Below are 19419 nucleotides of genomic sequence, written 5' to 3'. Positions count from 1 at the left end.
AAGACCAGACACACCTTTAATAAGTCCCTTTTCTTGCAATGTTTTCAAGGAGGGTCTTCGGGAGATGAACTTCTTTAATCTGCTTTTAACTCGGTTTCTGTCATTCGTGTCAGAGGCACTGTAGTTCAGCCTGAAAACTGAAGGAAATCAGAAGAAAAAGCTTGAGTGAAACAATATTTCTGAACTAATAGTAGTTTGCTCAATATCCTTAGGAAATAGTGGCCATAAGCACCCCAGTAAAATCAAAATCATGCGGTAGGTCAGCAGTGGAGCTGGTTGGACATTGCAACCCATCTGATTAATACTTTTGTGAATAAACATGATGAGTTCACTCTGCCGGTTCTGCACGGAGCCCTGTTATTTATTGCCCATAAGTATTTGGATGGAGACCAGTTTACTCATGAAACGTTCACGAATCCCACAAGTTTCACATGGATGAATTCTCTGCTAAAACTCTGGACTCCAAGTGTGCTATGCACTATTAGCTGTGTACTACTTGTTATGAGAAAGGATGGATGGTTAGACCACTAGTGAAGGACTGAATTTTCTTGCCAAGATGGATTAAGAGTTATATATATATTTAATGCAGTTACAGAAAACATGGCTATGTGCCATGAAATGTGTGCAAGATGCATTAATTTATGGAAAGAAAAGTATTCCCGTCCTAATGATTATATTTTATTGTATTTAAGTATTTACCAAGCTGAGAAACATTTTGAGCTCAATTTATTCCTGCTCTGTGTCAAAAAGACATAGAATCCAGTTGCAGAAAATCCCCTGGAGGAAGTTTGAAAGGCATAAATTTAACTTCTTCTCTGCTGAGGTGCTTACAGGGCACCATGATAGATATCAAAATAGGCCGTATTAGTAGGGAGGAGAAGCTTGGCATGCTCCAGAAGTTGCAGTGATGCCATGGAAAGACCTTTTCCAAAGTTTTCTCTGAACAAGCAGGTTTTTAAAGATTTCTAACAAATCACCTGAGACTCACCACCCTTGAATAACTCTTGTTCAGTGTCCTGAGCTCTCTCACCCTGCACTTTCCCCCAAATGCTGAGCAGGCTAATGCAGAAATCTACAGCCTCCCTTGGCAAGAGCCTTCAGCTGAGAGGGGGGTGGTTTCTGATTTCTGTGGGAAGAACAGCTTTCCATCTTCTCTTGTAAATCAATTAACAGATCTATCAATCAATCAATCAGTCAATCCCAAATACAATATTCTCCACAAAGTGAGCTCGCATGAGGTGGTCCATTGTTGCTTTGACAGAATATCTAAATAGTACCCTGGATAATTTAGCTGCAGTTACAGAGATGCTCCCTGATCTCCCCACCCAGAATGAATCTCCTCTATAATATGTTGATATCCATATAGAGGATCCAAGTAAAGAGAGAGAGCAAAATTAAAAGTATGATCATTATTATCATTCTATGTTTTTATCAAGGCGTTTTTCATTAGTTATAAACAAAACCAGAACGTTTAAAGGTGCACAATTATAAAACAATGGCAAGCTAAAATAACTGGTTAAGCAATAGCAACAACCCTGGAATATTGTGGTTTACATTACAAATCTGATTTTAACAGCCAAACTTATAAAATGGTTTATGCTTTGCTGTTGTCAAGGGAGAAAAACTTGCCAAATTGTTCATTTTAAGTAAATAGAACATAGCCAATTAAGGAAAGCAATATTTAAACACATGCCTATGATGATCAGAGCATAGTTTGCTTCTGATTTCACTACTGATTTTAACAGAAGAGTGCTCCATTTTCCCACAGCACTAAAATGACCCCACACATACTTCCACAAACTAGTAATCACACAGGACAAATAAAAGGACACTTTACTGGAAAATACATGGCTTGGTACAATAATCCATCACTTATGAAAACTAGAATTCACATTTTTTAATGGTAGCATTCTTGGAGTGATGTATCATAGAATATAAAGATTAGAATTCAATTGATGGTTGGTGCTTTTTTAACATTATAGCGGAGGACTTTTTGTTCAAAATTGAGCAATCCTTGGCAGGGACAGGCTAAAATTCCAAGTCACTTGGCTGTGCTATAAAAAGAACAACAAATGGATGTTTCTAATTCTGCATCTTAATGGTACTTTGAAACAGTGAACTGTATTTAGTTTGGGGTCCTTTTTGCTGCTCAGGGTCATTCTGTCTGTAACGATTCATACCTAGGTTGGCTTTTTCCTGAATTATAGTGGTGCTTCCTCAAATCATGCAAATAATGCAGGAGTGAAAATAGCACTTCAGATGCCTGTCACTTTTCCCATTCTGTGGAACTCTGAAGCATTTTATGTCCACTTGAACTTCATATTTAACTCTGAGTCTAAACCCGATTAGTTAAGATGTTCCAACTGAAGTGCACGCTGTCATAATGTGAAGGGTAGGACAGCAGGGGAAGATCCCTCTCTTTAGAAAGACACATTAACCTAGCTGGAAGTTTTATACCTGAAACAGCAATTATGGTGTTAAAACTACATCTAGAGGTAGGAATAATTATTGTCATGGATAACTTTGTTTGTACTATGTTGAGCTATACAGCACATAGTTCAAAGTAATAGCAAAGCTGAAGTCGATGAATTTCTCATTTTATTCTATTAAATATGTGTGAGTCACAAGAGAAAAACTCCCAGACTCCCAGAAATTCAAGGGTTCAGATAGCATGTTCCAAAACCAAGCTTAGCCAGAAATATTCTTGTTGGGATCTCACTTAGAAATATTCCTTCTCTTGCCAAACCATTCTTCTCGCGATATCCCCACATTAAAATGACTTTGCTATTACATTTGGAAATACAAAAAAGACCAACCGTTACTTCCAAGAGAAAAAAATAAAATAAAATAAAAAATCCCTCAAAAATTAAAATAAATATTTCTTTTAATACCTTCCCTTTTAAATTTCAGGTTCTGGATTAGGCCACGAGTATCTTTCATGAAGAAGAGCTGGCAAATGTCAAACAACATAAAAAAGTGGAAGGCAGTTCCATACAGAAGTAAAAATAAGACTCTTAAGGACCTAAGTATAAAATAATTATAAATTTCTCCTGACAGTGCAAGTGCATCAAGGACACTTCTATCCAGCAGCAAAAATGTAACCTGAATATCTTCTGACTTTCATGTTTGGCTGGTAATAAGTTGAACCCTTAGATTTAGAAAAGCATTTCTCATGACTTTTGGCACTTTCTTAGGTCTCTGTTTATTCCACAAGTGGGAAAGGTATTGAAGCACAAATGAAAAAGTGGCAAGATCTTTTCCTCAATTTTCAAGATACACCAAAGCAAAACAGCTCATCACATTAGGGAATTCAAAAAAGAAAATAGTATAAACATGTTTTTAAGACTAAAAGAAAGGACACATCTTTGGCCCTTAATATTGGATAGCAATGTAATAACATTCACTGAATTGGGGGAGATAACTGTGAGTTAAATTCTCTGAAAAAAAATCGCGCCAAGAAATAGCTGGACTGTCTTTTTTCTGGCCTATATAAATCTTCTGACCACTTACTGAAATAGAGCCTTAGTATTCTTAACAACATATAAATAACAGAAGTATCACATAGAAGAACAAAATGAAGTATGTAAAGGAATTTTTACCCAAGAAAACAAGTGGAAGGCAAGAACTAATGCAATACCTCCAAATGACACAGTTCTACAGAAATGGTACCATCAGAGTCAATGAAAGTTTTGAGGTGCACAGACAAAGACTTATTTGTCAACATTCAATGCTCTTAATTTTCTATAAGATGCAATGAGATTAAACATACTTTGGTTCAATCAGGATTAAGCAGTGGCTGACATGTTTGCAAGGTAAAGTTATATCAGCTTTTCTCCAGAGTTTTGGCATGGCCACAACTAAAAGAACTGGGTAGGACACAAACCTCTTCAGGGCAAGGGTCAAAATGTTTATGAGATTACTTTCTGTGAATTTATTCATGTACCTAGACAATATATTTCTAGCAGACTGTTTTTTCTGGGTGTGATGTTTTGGGAAGAGCCTGAATGATTCAGAGAGCAAAATGCTTTAATATATCCTAAATAGTTACATACTTATTTGGCAAGATTTTGTAACTCATATAACAGGCTCTCACATTCCTTCCAATGACTTTTATTTCACTCTTAATTTACAAAATATTTATACATAATCCCAAGGGTCTACCTATGATTAATTCTTGCCAGGTACAGTATATCTGAGCACTTCCAGTGTGTTGAAAGGATTGGTTTTTGAAGAACTATCCATTAAAGACTTTCTGAACTGTGACAATGGATATTGACAGTGCTTGTCAGACTAAAGCACTATTGATTGTCTCACATCATGTGTATTGCAAAACCAATTTCTTTCAAGTACCTCTTCCTAACTGAAATACATTATTACGATGCCTATCTGTTTATTATAACACCCAAAATTATTGTATGCAATTTATCTGGATGGAAAGGGCAGTACTGGGAATGAAGAGCAGCAGTGGGAACAGCTAAACCATTGGGAGATTCAAATAGCTTTACATTTGTACCTCCTCTTCCATTGAGCTTGATGTCCAGGAAAAAACCCACAACTAGTTTGGACCATGCAATTTTTTTTTTTTTAATACTCTTGAGGACTTTACAATTTGGGGAAGTCCTTAAAAATGGAGATGACTTGAAGTATAATGATAACACCCAGAAACTGAGATTTGATAATTATTTCCCAAAGAATATTAAAAGTGACAAATTTGACCATTCAAAATGCAGAATATACTGATCAAAATTTCTTAAAGCACATATGTACAGATCCATTTACGTAACTGTCACCTCTGACACATTAAACTAATAGTTTCCTAAAGTGCTTTAGAGTTCCATCCAGAGTCCTCAGCACACCTTGCAGGACTGAATCAAAGCTTGGATGGCAAAAGAGGAGGTAGGATTAGGTCTCTGTGCCTTTGAAGAATGAAAGGCTAACAGCAGTGTTACCACGTATGTGCAAAAATATTAATAGAAAGGAATTAATTAGTTAATTCATTAATTTCAAGTAAAAGGCATGCTTAATTGCTGAGTGTCTCATCATTCTGAAGAAATATATCTTAATATGCAGAGGTGTATGACTATGCCTACATTCCAGGAGACACTGTAATTTAAGAATATTGAATGAGTCATGACTTTAAGTTTTATTGGATACCATTGAAACTCAGAATTAAGCATTTCTTCAGATTTTTTTGGCCTGCAGCAGATGTGAAACTGCTGTTAGTCCTTTAAGGAAGGAGCAACATGCATTACTGCCTGTAAAAATGGGCAGGTTTTCAACCAGCACTAAAGCTATGAGGGTGACAAAACCAAGTCTTGCTTCCTTCCTTTTCTTTGTGATGCTCTGAGATGGAGTCGATAAAACCTGCTCACTAAGGATAAAGAATTCACTTCATCTACTTTATTGAGCTAAAGATTTGTGCTAGTTATCCTATTTTATCCCTTGGTGAAATTTCTGGGCAGGTCTCTGAGTTACAATAATTACTATTTTTGAGGTTTTTGGTTTTGTTTTTGTTTTTTTTTGTAAAAGAGTAGAACGAGAGGAAGGCACATGGTCTTCTTAAAGACACTACAAAAATTATTGATGAGAAAAAAAGCAGGAATCAAACATTACCTGTAATCATTATGCTTGTGATAAGCTTCAAAATTACAGATTTTATAACTGCAGAGCATAAACCCAAGAACTGCAGCAACAGGTGACAGAACAGATATCACCAGCCAGGAGATTCTCAGAAGATTTTGTTTGGTTTGGCACCAAAGGACCCGAAGTCATTCAGGTTTATGCACCAATAATAGATATTTGTCACAGCAAGTGTATCTGCATTTACAGATGTTTATGAAGCAAGCTTAGAAATAAACAATTGGAAAAAGAAAATAGTGATTATATAGCAGAAATAATTTTTCTGTAATATGACAGCCTAACAACTTAAGTGCTCAGTAGTGTCATTACACTTTGTGAAATTTGTGTGCATTAGCAGTAAAGATTCAATAAAATGACTGTATAATTCATATTTTGCATTACACTCCTATGCATATAAAATTTTTTAAAAATCGTCCCACTATAATAGTAAATGGAAATAAATGAATAGTGTGTTAAATATCACTACACACTTACATTGTAAAACAAAACTGGCACTCTCCACACAGCTTTTCTTATTGGTATTTGTACCATAAATATTTAGAAATGTAAAGCAGTATTTCCAAGTATATATTGGATTTATAAAGGAAGATCATACCAGATATCTTTCTTTAATAAAATAAATGGGTATTTTTAGAAAAGGAAAATGCAATAGGCCAAATCTATCAGGATTTCAGTCGTGCATTTGATATGATGCCAAATAGGAAATGATTAGTTAAACTAGAGAAGATGTAGAGAATTGAAACAATAACTGTGAAGTGACTAAATAAGGTATTAAAATGAGCTTTGTTGAAAGGAAAACTACTGTAGTGAAGGGAAGTTACCAGTACAAGTCCTGAAATATTCTTGGAACTGGTCTTTGTGTTTTCACTAATGACTTCAGCAGAAAAAGTAGAAGCATTCAAAAAATTACATGGTGACTCAAGGCTGGGAAGCACCATCAGCTGTGACAAGAATTCAGGATACCAGGCAAAAACTTGGTGACTTTGAGACTGGAAGCTGAATTAACCAGATTAGAACTACTACTACCCAATGCATGGTTAGAGAAGCACTGGAATTATAGAATCATAGAATTATTAAGGTTGAAAAAACCCTCTAAGATCATCAAGTCCAACAGTTCCCCCAGTTCTGCCAAGCCACCCCTAACCCACGTCCTGAAGTGCCACATCGTTCTGAACACTTGCAGGGATGATGATTCAACCACTGCCCTGGGCAGCCTGTTCCAGTGCCTGAGCAACAAATCCAAAATATTTAATTTTATTTAATACAAAGTAATTCTCTCTATGGGTGTTCAACCTTGGGCACTCATATGTTAGACGGAAATTCATGACAGAAGAGATGCAGGCAGTGGCCGTGAGAGGCACCAGGAGAAGGGGCTGCTGATCTTTCATAAGCAGACAGAGAACTTGGTATGTTTGGCCAGCTCAAAAATAAGTGAGAAGAGTTCTGATTGTTCTCTATGAATTTGCTGGTGGGGGTGGGAAAGGGAGCAGGAGAGAAGAGGACAGCAGGGAGGGAGAAGAGCTGTTTTAACTGAAGAACAATGTTGGCACAAGAATAGATGAGTATAAACTGGCCATAATATGAAGTTCTAAAACACCCTTTTAAAGAAATCATGGTGGCAAATAAAACTAAAAGAATTTAAGATGAAGCTTAATAAATTTATGTATGAGGACACAGAACACAGTACCTTGTGACAGGAGGGACTGGACTAGATCAGCCAGGACATGCCAAGTCTTTCTTTCCACAACTTTTTTTGGTATTGTCACAATATTAGAAAGACTATTATACACACTTAACTCGAATACAAAACCCACAATGCCAGAAATCAATGAGTTCATTTTATTCATACAGTATGACCAGTTTATGTTCATCTAATGTAAAACATGTGGGACTTGGATGAAATCTGCTGCAGTACACAGACGAGTTAGGCTCTAGGAAGGGAGAGTACAGTGTACTTGGGAAGGGGAAACTGGTCTCTCCGAGCTTATGTCAGGGATTAGGACTCTTGAGACATCCTCTTTGCAAAAATATTCCCAGGAAAATACTCAATAACTTGGATGGTCTAACACATAGAAATGAGTGATGCTTGCCCTTTGCTACACGGGTGACTCAGTGTTTGCAGCCATATACTTTTATCCCACTCACATAAAACATGTTACCAAACAAAAAATTTGCACTATTGGAATTAAGGAGTTTTGAAGTTGACATGTGAATATTAAAATATTACATTAAATTAAAATATTACATTTAATTAAAATATTATTTAAGCAGACTTTGCAAAATAAAAAAAACAAACAAACAAACCAAACAACCCATGCAATCAGAAGTTGAGGAAGACAGAACAAGGTACTGAAGACTATTTCCAGATTGAGTTGAACAAGTAATTTGCAAAAACTAATGCATTCAAGGTTTTGTGGCCTGTAGTTTTTTTTTAGAATATGGAGTTCTCTTTGTTTTCTTCTCTGGTGGAATATATGTCAATAACTTTGAAGCCTTTAAATTAACCTCCTGAGTTAATCTAAAAAAAAAAAAGCTTTTCAACCTTTTGCAAATAATATGGATAGTCATCACTCATACTAAATTGCTCAGACAAAAGGACAAGAAAATTATATTGTTTTTTGTCTACCAGGAGCACAAGATAGATTGTTATGCCAAGAGAAAACCCTTCTGAGGGTCTGGGTACTGCCAGCCATGTGGGCATTTTTACCTTCAAAACCTACGTATAAATCTGCCTTTTATACTTTGAGAGACAAATTATCTGTGGAGAACAAGGGAGACTTGGCACTGCTGTATTAATATCAGCCTTGTCAAGAGTTATACAAATGTTTCATATATTCAAATTTAGACATGTGTTTGGATACCTTAATAAGCCTCTTATTTGGACCAAGTCTTATGGGACGTCTCTAGAAAGAATATCATACCAAAGAATTTTCTTTTTATTGAAATTATATTGAAATATATCAATTATATTTTGTACTTCTAAATTTTGAAAGTAAATTTTTTTAAAATTTAATTATATTTTCACTGCACTCAGTCTTCAATTATATTCATAATCCTGTATTTTTTGACCTATTATGAACTTTTAAAGTTTCTTATACAATAAAGGACAGAATTAATTCACAGAGCGTAAGTTATGAAACCAACATACTAAAACAGTTTATTTCCAATGAGAAACAGTAGTGACATTCAGCTCTGTATTTGCTGTTTCAAACCACAAGTGCCAGCATATTTTTCTCCTCTAAACACCAAGTTTAGTACTTTCCAGTGAATGTAGATGTGGTAGTTTATGAAGGAGAAGGGCACAGGCATTATCTTTAAAGTAATCAAAAAATGTCCAGCCAGAGATCTGAAATCCATTTGCTGTACTCTGTTTGTATGTTGACCATACTTTATCAAATTATCTCTACCTCAATTATATAATTAGAGCAAGTATATCTGAACAAAAGATCACCCATGAGCTCATTTTTAAAAAGAGCAAGTTGTCAGATTTCGGAATTTTTTTTACTTCTTACCGCAAGTGAAAGTTCTGGTAAGAGTCTCCAACATCTATATTCACATAAATAAAAACCTTAGACAAAGTCACCTTTACTGCCATCAACCTAATTTTATTTTTCTATAGAAACTGTTTCCACTTGTCAAAACACAACTGATCTTCAAACTTTTGAGCAGTTACAGCTTTTTACTCAGGTAGTGTCAGAGTCCCTCTCTGAGGAGACTGGAATAACTTCCCCTGAAGGTGATTCAGGATCTGCATAAAATAAACATAAACCAACAAAGCAGACAAAAATCAGGCTCCAGCTTTTTGTTGGTCTACCCTATAGAGGCTGTAGGAGGAGAAGTTGCCTTGTGAGATGTGCTGTGGGTCATCCTCCCTCTTGGACTGAGACAGTGGAATTACAGGAGGGAAGGGAAAGTCCAGAATGGAGCTGCTGCTATGTTTAGTGACATATTACATTGTTATTGTTTGTGTTTTAATATGATTGCTTACCTAAAGCTCTGATTCCGGTGTTTTCAAGGAAGGGGTGGGATTATTTAGCATTGGCTTTATCAGAAATTCATCTTCTAATAAAAATCAGCAGATGCTGTTCAATTGTGCAAGAGCAGAAAGAAACTAGAGTTTGCCCTCTCTCTTCCTGGTGTTACTGAGTGTATCTTTGGCCAAGATGATTTGGGAACAACACTTCTGTCTTGCTGCAGCACTCACCCACTCTCCCTACAATCTGACGGTGGCTCCTTCCCATCACAAAGGCAACACAAGGGCAAGATCTGGGTTGGTACCATTAAGATGTAAGTCTGAAGAGGACACAAAGATGTGGTCAGCTGAAGGCAAGAGTAACTGGGACCCCAGAAATGAGCATTCCTACACTGCCAAGGATTTGCTGCGGTTGGGACCCCAACTCTGCCTGGCCCTTGTGTAGGGGCTCAGAGGGGGACACCACCAGAGACACTACAGGGCATGCAGTGACATTTAGTACTTTATCCACTCTCCAGAACAGCTGCACTGGAACAAGCTGCTTGAGCAGGCAAATAATTACTAATTATCCTGATATTTTCCTGAAATAATATCAGGCCAGTCATCACAACAACTCTGAGACACTTCAATCAGCTACATGTGGGGTTTGCATGGGTGCACTGACTCTCTGTTTGACCAGCCATGGTCAAAATTCAGATTAAATGTTAAAAAGAGCCAATAGAAGACTGTTTTAGCTTTAAAATTAATGTTCCAGCTGACAAATTGCACAGGGGCTTAACCTACTTTAGAACATATTTAATAGCATAATTTAGTCTCGAAAAAGAAAAGCAAAATAACTAATGATGGACAAATTTAGGGGTCAAATCTAGTTCAGATAAACATTCCAAAGTTCAGATGTTTAACCAAACCTTATCTTGTCCATGAAAAGCCTCAGACTGAAGGGCTCTATCAAATATAAGCAAAGCACAGGAGATTGTGGAAACTTCTCCTTACAGAAGGAAAACCATTATCAGGAACCAGCACCTTATTGCAGCACTCACGTGTAAAGCAGTTAAGCATCAAAGCAAAACATTTCAGAAAACTGCTTCATGGTAGTAGTAATATTTGGATGAAATCCAATACAGAGAAAAGAAAATAATATTAAGAGGAAAGATAATACAAATGCAATTAGACTATCAACCAATAAAACTTAATCTATGCTTGATAGTTGAAACCTTCCAAGCTTAGAGGGAATAAGGAAACTGGAGATCAGAGGACTCTGCCTTTTGAAGTCTTGCTGTCCAGATCCTGCAGACCATTATCCAGCTGAGTATTTTAAAGCCATTATGAATATTCTGTCACAGAATTAGAAAGCTTTATTGCTATGAATGATCTGTAACTTGAGCAGGGACAGCTACAGATGAATTTGAAATAAACAATTATTTGGAAAAGGTGAATTCTGCAGACTTAGGGCTCTGAACTAAAACCCACCAAATAAAAGACGTGTTTTCAAAGAACATTCTCCTAGTGGGTTATTTGTAACAGAAAGTATAATTCTAATTATACTTTCCATTTTCACATTCACCAAATACAAATGATTTTTTAAAAAGTTTATCAGACAAGATAAGACCACTGCTCTGCTTTGCCTGACACTGTTTCTCATTCAACAGGCCATATGTGCTACAGTACCCCAGGAGAAACCAAATTCAGATACCAAAACAAAAGACTTTTTAAGCAAGACTTAAAATTTCAGTTCAGAAATGACTAATGTGTAACTCACATTAAGAACAAAGTTGCAATAATAAATCAGGTATCCCACTTCTTGTAATGATGCTTTAATATCAGTGCTACCCTTGATCTATCATACTGAATGATCTTCAGATAACACTGTATAACAATTCAGGTATTACAACATTTTCATTATTTATTCATTAACCTTTAGTGCTATCTTTTGATTTTCATTCAAACACATCAGCTGAAACACCTTCGTAGGAAGAAAGGAAGGTAGGAAAATTATTTATATTTTTACATAGATAAGAGAGATACTGCACATATGTTTTCACATAAAAATATATTCCAAACATATTTTTGTATTAATATAAATCTTTAACTTCTTGGAAACCATAACAATGAGGCAAATATTTTGATTAAGTTAATTTACTTACAGCTCAGATATAGGACAGTCAAAGAGTGATCTTGAGATCATCACCTGCATTACACAATTTTTAGTCAGTTTTCTGGTCCTTCCAGCTACTGCTTCTCAAGAGAAATCCTGGGTGCTGCTCAGGAGCCAGTTTACTCCAGGGACTTCTCCAAGAGGTGTTATGGATAAGAAAGCACCAAGTTTATTTGTCTCTGCTTTACTCTGACCTTTAACTCTTATCCCAGAAGGCATTTTACCTTCAAGAGTAAGATTACATGTCTACACATCAGACCCATTCAACATAATATTTTAAAAGCACCAGGCTGGTGGGATGCATGGAAGCATCAGGTTATAATGGACACACATGTTAACAGAACAGGCATTAAAAGGTGACCAGAGAAGATCAGAGAAAAAGCCTTTTCTGAACAGGACACAGCCAGTGTGTCCTACAAAGGATGAGCACAAAGCAATGTGGACTCAAACCACGTGTTCCTGTACCTTGAATGAAGTCTTTCATTACAGATACTCACCAAGCTAAAGGTTAACTTGCCCTGATTTATATTTTTGTGTCTAAAAGCCTGCTAAATGGTAAATGATCCAGTGTGCATCTGGCTGCTGTCCTGTTCTGACCTGCCTACATCTGGCCACCTTCCCCTAGGCTCTGGGTCCTTGGATTGAGGGATAACCTTCTGCAGCAAAAGTGACTGTAAAATGTACTGTCACTATGTGATTGCAGCAAATATTAACTATAAAGCTTTGCATGGAGAGACACATTTTCTCCAGTAGCGCTTCATACCTGCATGCTTTTAAAAATATGTGTTCTGGATGAGGTGTCTTCACAAATTTCATGATAATCTTTTTTCATCCCCGAGGTTTGTTTGCTTTGTTTGTTTGTTGGTTGGTTTGTTTATGTATTAGCACTGGGGTATTTTAAAATGTTTTCATTTCTTTTATTTTAAGTGTGCTGTTTGGAAAGAGTTGTTCAGTTTTATAATAATGCTACTTTTCCGTTTGAACTGAACACCTTAAAAATTAATTAAAAAAAACTGTTATCACACGTAGGAACACATTTTATATGTTATAAAAAGGCTTAAGGCAAGTTTGCTCTTTGGTTTTCACAGAGAATACATTGGTTGCAAGAGATTAAAGGACAGCAGGTTCTGCATGTCCTGGTTGTTTGCTTTTTATCTCTAAAAAATTGGTCATGAAAGAGATAAACAAATACAACCCTAGACTGTATCAGGTGATACAGGCCCCCCATTTCCATATGGGGGACTGAATTCTGCTTCCCAAGGTTGTGGGAAGACCTAGCCTTGAATATCCATGTGCAAGGAGCTGGGACTGAAACAGGGAGACTCAAGAAAGGGCTATTTGAGAAAATCAGAAAAAAGAGCAGTAGCCTGTGATAGAAAAGACAGCTACAAATCTTGGTTGACTGAGTCCACCAACACAAGCAGGGGAAGGAGTAAGACCCACGTCTGTAACTCTGTTTGGGGTGGAACACCTGAGGCACAAAATAACTGCTGAAAATAAAGAGCAAGCTAAAAGCTGACACAAGAGCCCAGTCGTACCACAAGTCCATTTAGACTGAAAATTAGAGTGCTTTCAGCTTGAAAACTGAAGTTTTGGAACATTTTTTCCAGCCTGAGCTGAGGGGCAAAAGCATTACCACCGAATTTCATTAATTATGAAAGGAATCAAATGAGGTAGTTGTTTTCAAGAACTGGGGAATTGATTCAATGCTACAAAAAGTCTGTCTGAGGCAGATAATGCCATGTTACACTTTTCAATAACAGTAACACAAGTGAATTCCTCTTGGGTGAATCCTGGGCGCACTTAAGACAATGGCCAATGGAATTAATTAAATGGAGCCAAATATCCTCAGTGGTGAGGGGAGCTGCTCATATGTCATAGTGTTCTCTTCAGCATCAATATTTAAAGCCAGCTAGTTGGAACCTTTTACTTAATTGAGAAACAATACAGCATTTAACCCCTGAGTGATATTCCACCCTTTGGCTTGCAGAGGCAGGATCTGTTTATCCTGCACGTCAGCAGGCAGCCGGTGGAGCAAATAGGAGATCCTACAAAGCACATTGTTTTTAAAAGTATTTGTAGGCCCTGTCCAGGAGACAGTACCATAAAGCTGGTCTTTAAATATTTGGGGATTGGATGTCACAATTTAAATTAAGTGCATTCTCCAAGCTGGAAGGTGCAAATATTTAAGTGATTTCACCACGGGGAAAAAGGTGAGTCTGGGCAGAAGGGATTCCTTTCTAGAACCCAATATACAGTCTCTCTAACAGGATAATTTACTTTTATAACCTAAAAACCTCCTTGTTTCTGTCACATTCCTCCCAAATTACCATGAGGATTGCACCTAGATTAGTTAGAAATTATAGTGAAGCCTCAGAATACAGTGCAGAATAAAATAATTTTTTCTGGCTACAACCTTCCAATTAGGATACTTGTTTCAATAAATACCATGAGAAATTCAAATTTAAGCTCGCAGGAGTGATGGGAGGCTGGGCTGGCTCTTCCTTCCTGAATAACAAAGCTCATAAAGTCTTGCTCTAGTTCTGACCTCTCTCCAAAGACAGCAGTCTGAAATATTCCCTGTTGCAGTGAAAATGCCTCCATCTATTTGGGTGTTATCTGTTGTCAGCCTGTATTCCTTCCCTGTGGAGGCAAAACGTGGTGATGTACAAAACTGGAGATATATTGATGACACAGGTGATGGAGGGTCAAGCAGATGTAACTGTCTGTGTTGTGTGCTGCCTTAAACTGAAAAAACCATGGCATTTGTACAATAAACTTTATTTCTGTCACTTAGTGTAAACACAGATCTATTTAGTGAGGAATTAAGAGACTGCACCAAAGCAGTGCGAGATGTTGGATAGCTGGGTTTAAAAGTGGTAGAGTCAGAGTAGAAACCTTTTCCTCATTATAGGAGTCCACCTCACTTTCAGTGCACAGAAAGGGCACAACTGCTTGATTCCAATAATGCCTAAAATGCTCAAGATTTCTTTGTGGTTGCTTTTTCTGAGGCAAGCGTGCATTCAAAACAAAAGCTATACATTTTTCCCAAATGTAATTTTCTTAAAGACTATGTCAGTATCCATAGTTCAGTAGGAAAAGACTTAGAGTGATCATGGGTATCCAGTTTCTACTTTTCTCCATATCAAATTCATCTAGAGCGCACACGTAGGAGTTTATTTTGTTAAGAAAAATATATGGTGTCTCTCTCTTCTTTGGAACAGAGAAGGAATATGGATTTGCAACCTTTTTCTTTTTTTTCTTTAAACTTAAGTCCTTCAATAGTGTTTTGAACAAACCTAAAGAGATTTTAAGACAGACATTTTGTATTATGACATTCCCCTGGGTCGTATGTATGATCGTCTTTACTAAAGCTCCTTTCAGTCCCAGTTGAATAAATATGCATTTTATTTCACTAATCTTGAAACAACAGGAATAAAGTTTACCCAGGTCTTTTATACCTCAGAGAACAAAACAAATACTACAAATCTTTAGAGAGAAAGGATATACAAAAGGGCTTGAGGTGAATGTTTCAAAGTAAATACTCTTTAAACGATGTGCAAATTATTTCAGCACTTGAACATGATTTATGAAAGGGGATTAGTCCACTGAAACAAGAACCGAGTTTAAACTGTTGGGTTTCAAAGTCAAGGATGAGAAGTGTTAGCTGGAAAAGGCAGAAGAAACTGGATAGTAATCTATAGTGAGGATTTCTGACTGATTTTCTTTAACTAACTCAATCCTACATTAGCTATCACTGTCATTCATACTTAACTGTGGTGGGCAGCATAAAATACCTTCTTTTATGATATAATTCCCCATAAAAATGAAGTATGCAATGGTGATAATTAAGTAATAATGAGGTAATTAATAACTCAGTGACTAGCTCCCTATTTACTAGTATGCCCCATAAATGAGCATGAGGAGTATGAAACAATTAAAGATTATCCAAGCTCAAACAGATAAGTTTTCCAGAGAGTTGTGTGTCAGTGAGCAGACCAATGAGTCACAGGTCACATCTATAATAATACATTATATTATATTGTAATATTCCCACATACTCTTCACGTAATGGGTTAGAGCTACTCTTAAGTACTATAAAAATGATCACTTTTATGTAATTGTAAAGATTAATAAGTGAGCTAACTTCTCATGGTTCTATAATGACCCTGCTGTTCTAGTAGGTAAAGGAAAATTTAATGATCCTGCTCAGATATGATTAATATCTAACTTTTTCCTGACTAAAAATCTGGACTTGGTTCAATAAAAATGAATTAAGTGAACATGCATGGATTTCCCTGCCAAATGTTTATATGGAAGTTGGTTATGCCCAATTTAAAAATATGCTTTTTCAACCCAAATAGTAAACTCTGGAAGGATTTTGGAGAGTGAAGCAGAAATAAAACAAAGAATTAAGGGAACATTACAGTATAATTGATGGAAACAGGATATTCAAATTCAGGAAAAAAATGTATTTTTTTTTTAGGACTAGTCACAGCCAGTTTTGATTTTGGGTGCAACATAATCTTCTATTATCAGGAGAAATGACACAATTTGTTTCTGAATTTGGCATGTTTTGCTTCCAAAATGCCAGTATTATTACTCCTTTGTTGCTGAATCAGTATTTTCCTAAGCTCAATGAAAAGAGCATACCTATACTTAATGTTGCAGAGAAACATGACAGTAAAAATATGTCAAAAAATAAGTTTAGTCCCTATAGTCCAAATGAGTGATTCCACCCTGCAGAAACAGCATGTTGCATTTTATTTTTGTGATCTTTTTTCAGTCTCTGAAGCTGACTGCATTCTTGTTGATGCAATAAAAATGAATGCCAGAAACATACAAGCTGCAGAGTGACAAAATTAATATTGCAGCAGGAAACTGCATTTTGCACCTAGTTTTCATTTTGCTTTCTGTTTTAATTGTTGCCATTGGTAATGTTGCACTAATATACATTACTGCTTTATGTTTCTTGGCTTTATTAAAAGTAGTAAAACTGACCTATACATAATGCTAACATTGTCATGTAATAATAGTCCCTAAATAGCATCCATTTGGCTTTGAACTTCACATCTAAATGAAATAAATGGGCCGGGAAGGGGAAAGAATTCAGACCTCATCAGAGCTAACAAAGAAATGGAGTGATTTCCAACTTTTGCAGCTCCATTTAGAATCATAGAATCATAAAGGTTGAAAAGACCTCTAAGATCATCGAGTCCAACCATCATCCCAGCACCACTATCATGTTCACCAACTAAGCTTTGTCCTCAAGTGCCATATCCACACCTTTTTTGAACACTTCCAGGGATGGTGATTCCACCACTTCCCTGAGTAGCCTGGTAATTAGACCCCTTTTCACAGACATTGCATCGGTGAAGGACCCTGTTAGCTACCACAGAATCCAGCCCTTGACAACTTTGGCTGGGCCAGTAAAACCTCTTTTCTACGTCTCAAGATAGGGTCTCATGCCAAGATATGTTCTCTCAACCTACCCTCCCCTTCATGTGTTAGAGAGGAAGAGTAAACACTCCCACAGGCTCCTCCCAGCCCCGCCTGTAATTAGGTGGCCTTTTTCAAGGATCTCTAAATGATGCCTTCAGCAAAATAAGTTCCTGGCTTTTTTTCCCTTCTGTTATTACTCTGTAAAGCTGTGCAAATCCACGTGTTTCTGCCCTGGTGCCGATCCCTTCCCTCTGCAGAGAAACAACAGCCTCAGCCAGGTGGTCTTTGCCACAGAAATACCCCATTGTGTGCAGGGACAAACTTTAAACCCTCGAGTAGGTCCTCAGAAGAAGCTTTAGCCAGGGAAGGAGCAAGCACTACATGGAGCCAGGAAGGTTTAAAACTCCACCAAATTCTCCATTTCTTCCATCATGTCCATTAAAAGACTAAAATGGGATTTTGCTTGCTGGCATTTTTTTCCCCACGCTCATTGTACAGTCTTAGTTTTCTAACAAACTGCATTCAGAGAGGATTCTGGATGATTTAATAATCACCAAGGGATAAATGCATGCCATACTAGAGTTTCAAAATTCAGCCTTCTGAAGTAAGGAAAAGTGAATGAAACAAGAAAAGCAATTTTGGTCAATTTTAAAGCACACATAGTCCATGGCTAAACACTAAGGACAGTAAGCTCCTGACTTTACCCGTGTCTTTTAAGAAACCAAAGCAGATTTCAAAGCCCAGATGACTTTGTAGCAAATACCTCTGAAGGCAAATCATAATTTTGATCCAGAGGTGGTTATTTTTTTTCCTGATTAAAAAGATGCTAGGAGGCATATGCCCAGACACTGCTACGAGGCCATTCCTCAGGGAAGCATGAAAGCCTGTGGCATCCCAAGGGCAAAACCTCACCCTTTGGGACTAAAAGATCCATCACTCTCTGTTGAAATTCCAGGAGGAATTTAGGTAAGGAAAATATCATTATTTGAGTTGGCTGGTGGCCAGGGTGCTGGGGCTAAGACCCTGATCCTTCCAAAGAGTGGAAAGGAATCCCAAGCCTGCTGTTTAATATGCGTGACATGTCAGCTTTACTGTCGACTTTTCCTTCCATCCCCTGCTTTTGTCTACTTTTTCCACCTGTTGCAACTTGTCCTTATTCAAGCTGAGGGCTGGAATTGTCTTACTTTGGTGTCACTTTTTGTCTGGCACAATGATGGCTGGATCCTTGACTACTTTTATTGAGAAACTGAAATGATCACGAGTAGCAACTGCACAACTTATCCAGACATTCCTGTTCGCATACACGTATATGTATATATATATTTATATATTTTTTTTAAATCTTGATGCTCTGGTTTTGGCACCTCAAGCTGGAATTCAAACATGGAGGAGATTTTCCAGGCTCCTTTGCAAGGGCTGCATGACTAACCACTGGGTTTTAAGTAAAGTGTTCTTGAAGATAAGGAAAAAATATGCGAGTAGAAACAATAAAAATAATGCAATTCAATCTTATCAATTCAGGCAGTTCCAGCTTTTATGTGGCAAACAAGGAGATCAAATTACATTTATCTAATATCACAGATTTTTTTAAATGTCTAAAATATTTCATTATTTTGCTTTGGCAACTTAAAGCTGAGGAACAGATTACTGTTCCCACTACATAAGGAAATAACTGACAACAATTAGTATTTATTCTTGTTGCTTTTGTAATAAAAATAGAATTCCATCACTTTCAAGGAAACCTAAAATATTAATAAGAATGTGATGAACTGAGTAAATGTGACGCCATAAGGAAATGATGGAGAACAGGTTGGAAATATAGTGCTTTGGGAATGGATTGCATTATCAAGCTTGTGATTGTGCATTTTGACAAGAGCAGCCCTCAGATTGATACAGTAGCCAAAGGGCACTCTTCCTACTGCAGAGCTGTTTGTTTCCATCCAGGAAAGGGGGAGTAGAAGGGGAATTGATCCCCTCTAACAATCGATAGCAACTCCAGCCCAGGCTCTTCCACAAGAGGTCCCTCCTGAGTGACAGAATTCCCAGATGGTGGCCAAAAATGGCTCAGATGATGCAAACCATGACACGACCATGTGCAAGAAAAGAAATACTCTTAGTGGAGAGTGTGGATTTGGTTTCATTACCCACAACACAACTGTCCTGACAGGTCCTGTAGTCCACAGACACAGTAAGGTCTCCTGGTTTTTGG

General features: G+C 37.1%; 1 protein-coding gene across 1 annotated transcript in view; it reads right to left on the bottom strand.

Annotated features, from left to right (window-relative positions):
* Positions 1-19419, bottom strand: part of ARHGAP15 (Rho GTPase activating protein 15) — a 331823-nt gene that overhangs the window by 139343 nt on the left and 173061 nt on the right. The window contains exon 9 of the mRNA XM_017834748.1: positions 15-137. Within this exon, the coding sequence (XP_017690237.1) occupies positions 15-137 (123 nt within the window). The remainder of the gene's footprint in view (positions 1-14; positions 138-19419) is intronic.

Source organism: Lepidothrix coronata, unplaced genomic scaffold, assembly GCF_001604755.1.
Source record: "Lepidothrix coronata isolate B3197 unplaced genomic scaffold, Lepidothrix_coronata-1.0 Scaffold238, whole genome shotgun sequence".
In the NCBI taxonomy this organism is placed as follows: domain Eukaryota; kingdom Metazoa; phylum Chordata; class Aves; order Passeriformes; family Pipridae; genus Lepidothrix; species Lepidothrix coronata.
Note: the sequence above shows the minus strand (reverse complement) of the source record. Positions and strands in the feature narration are given on the sequence as shown.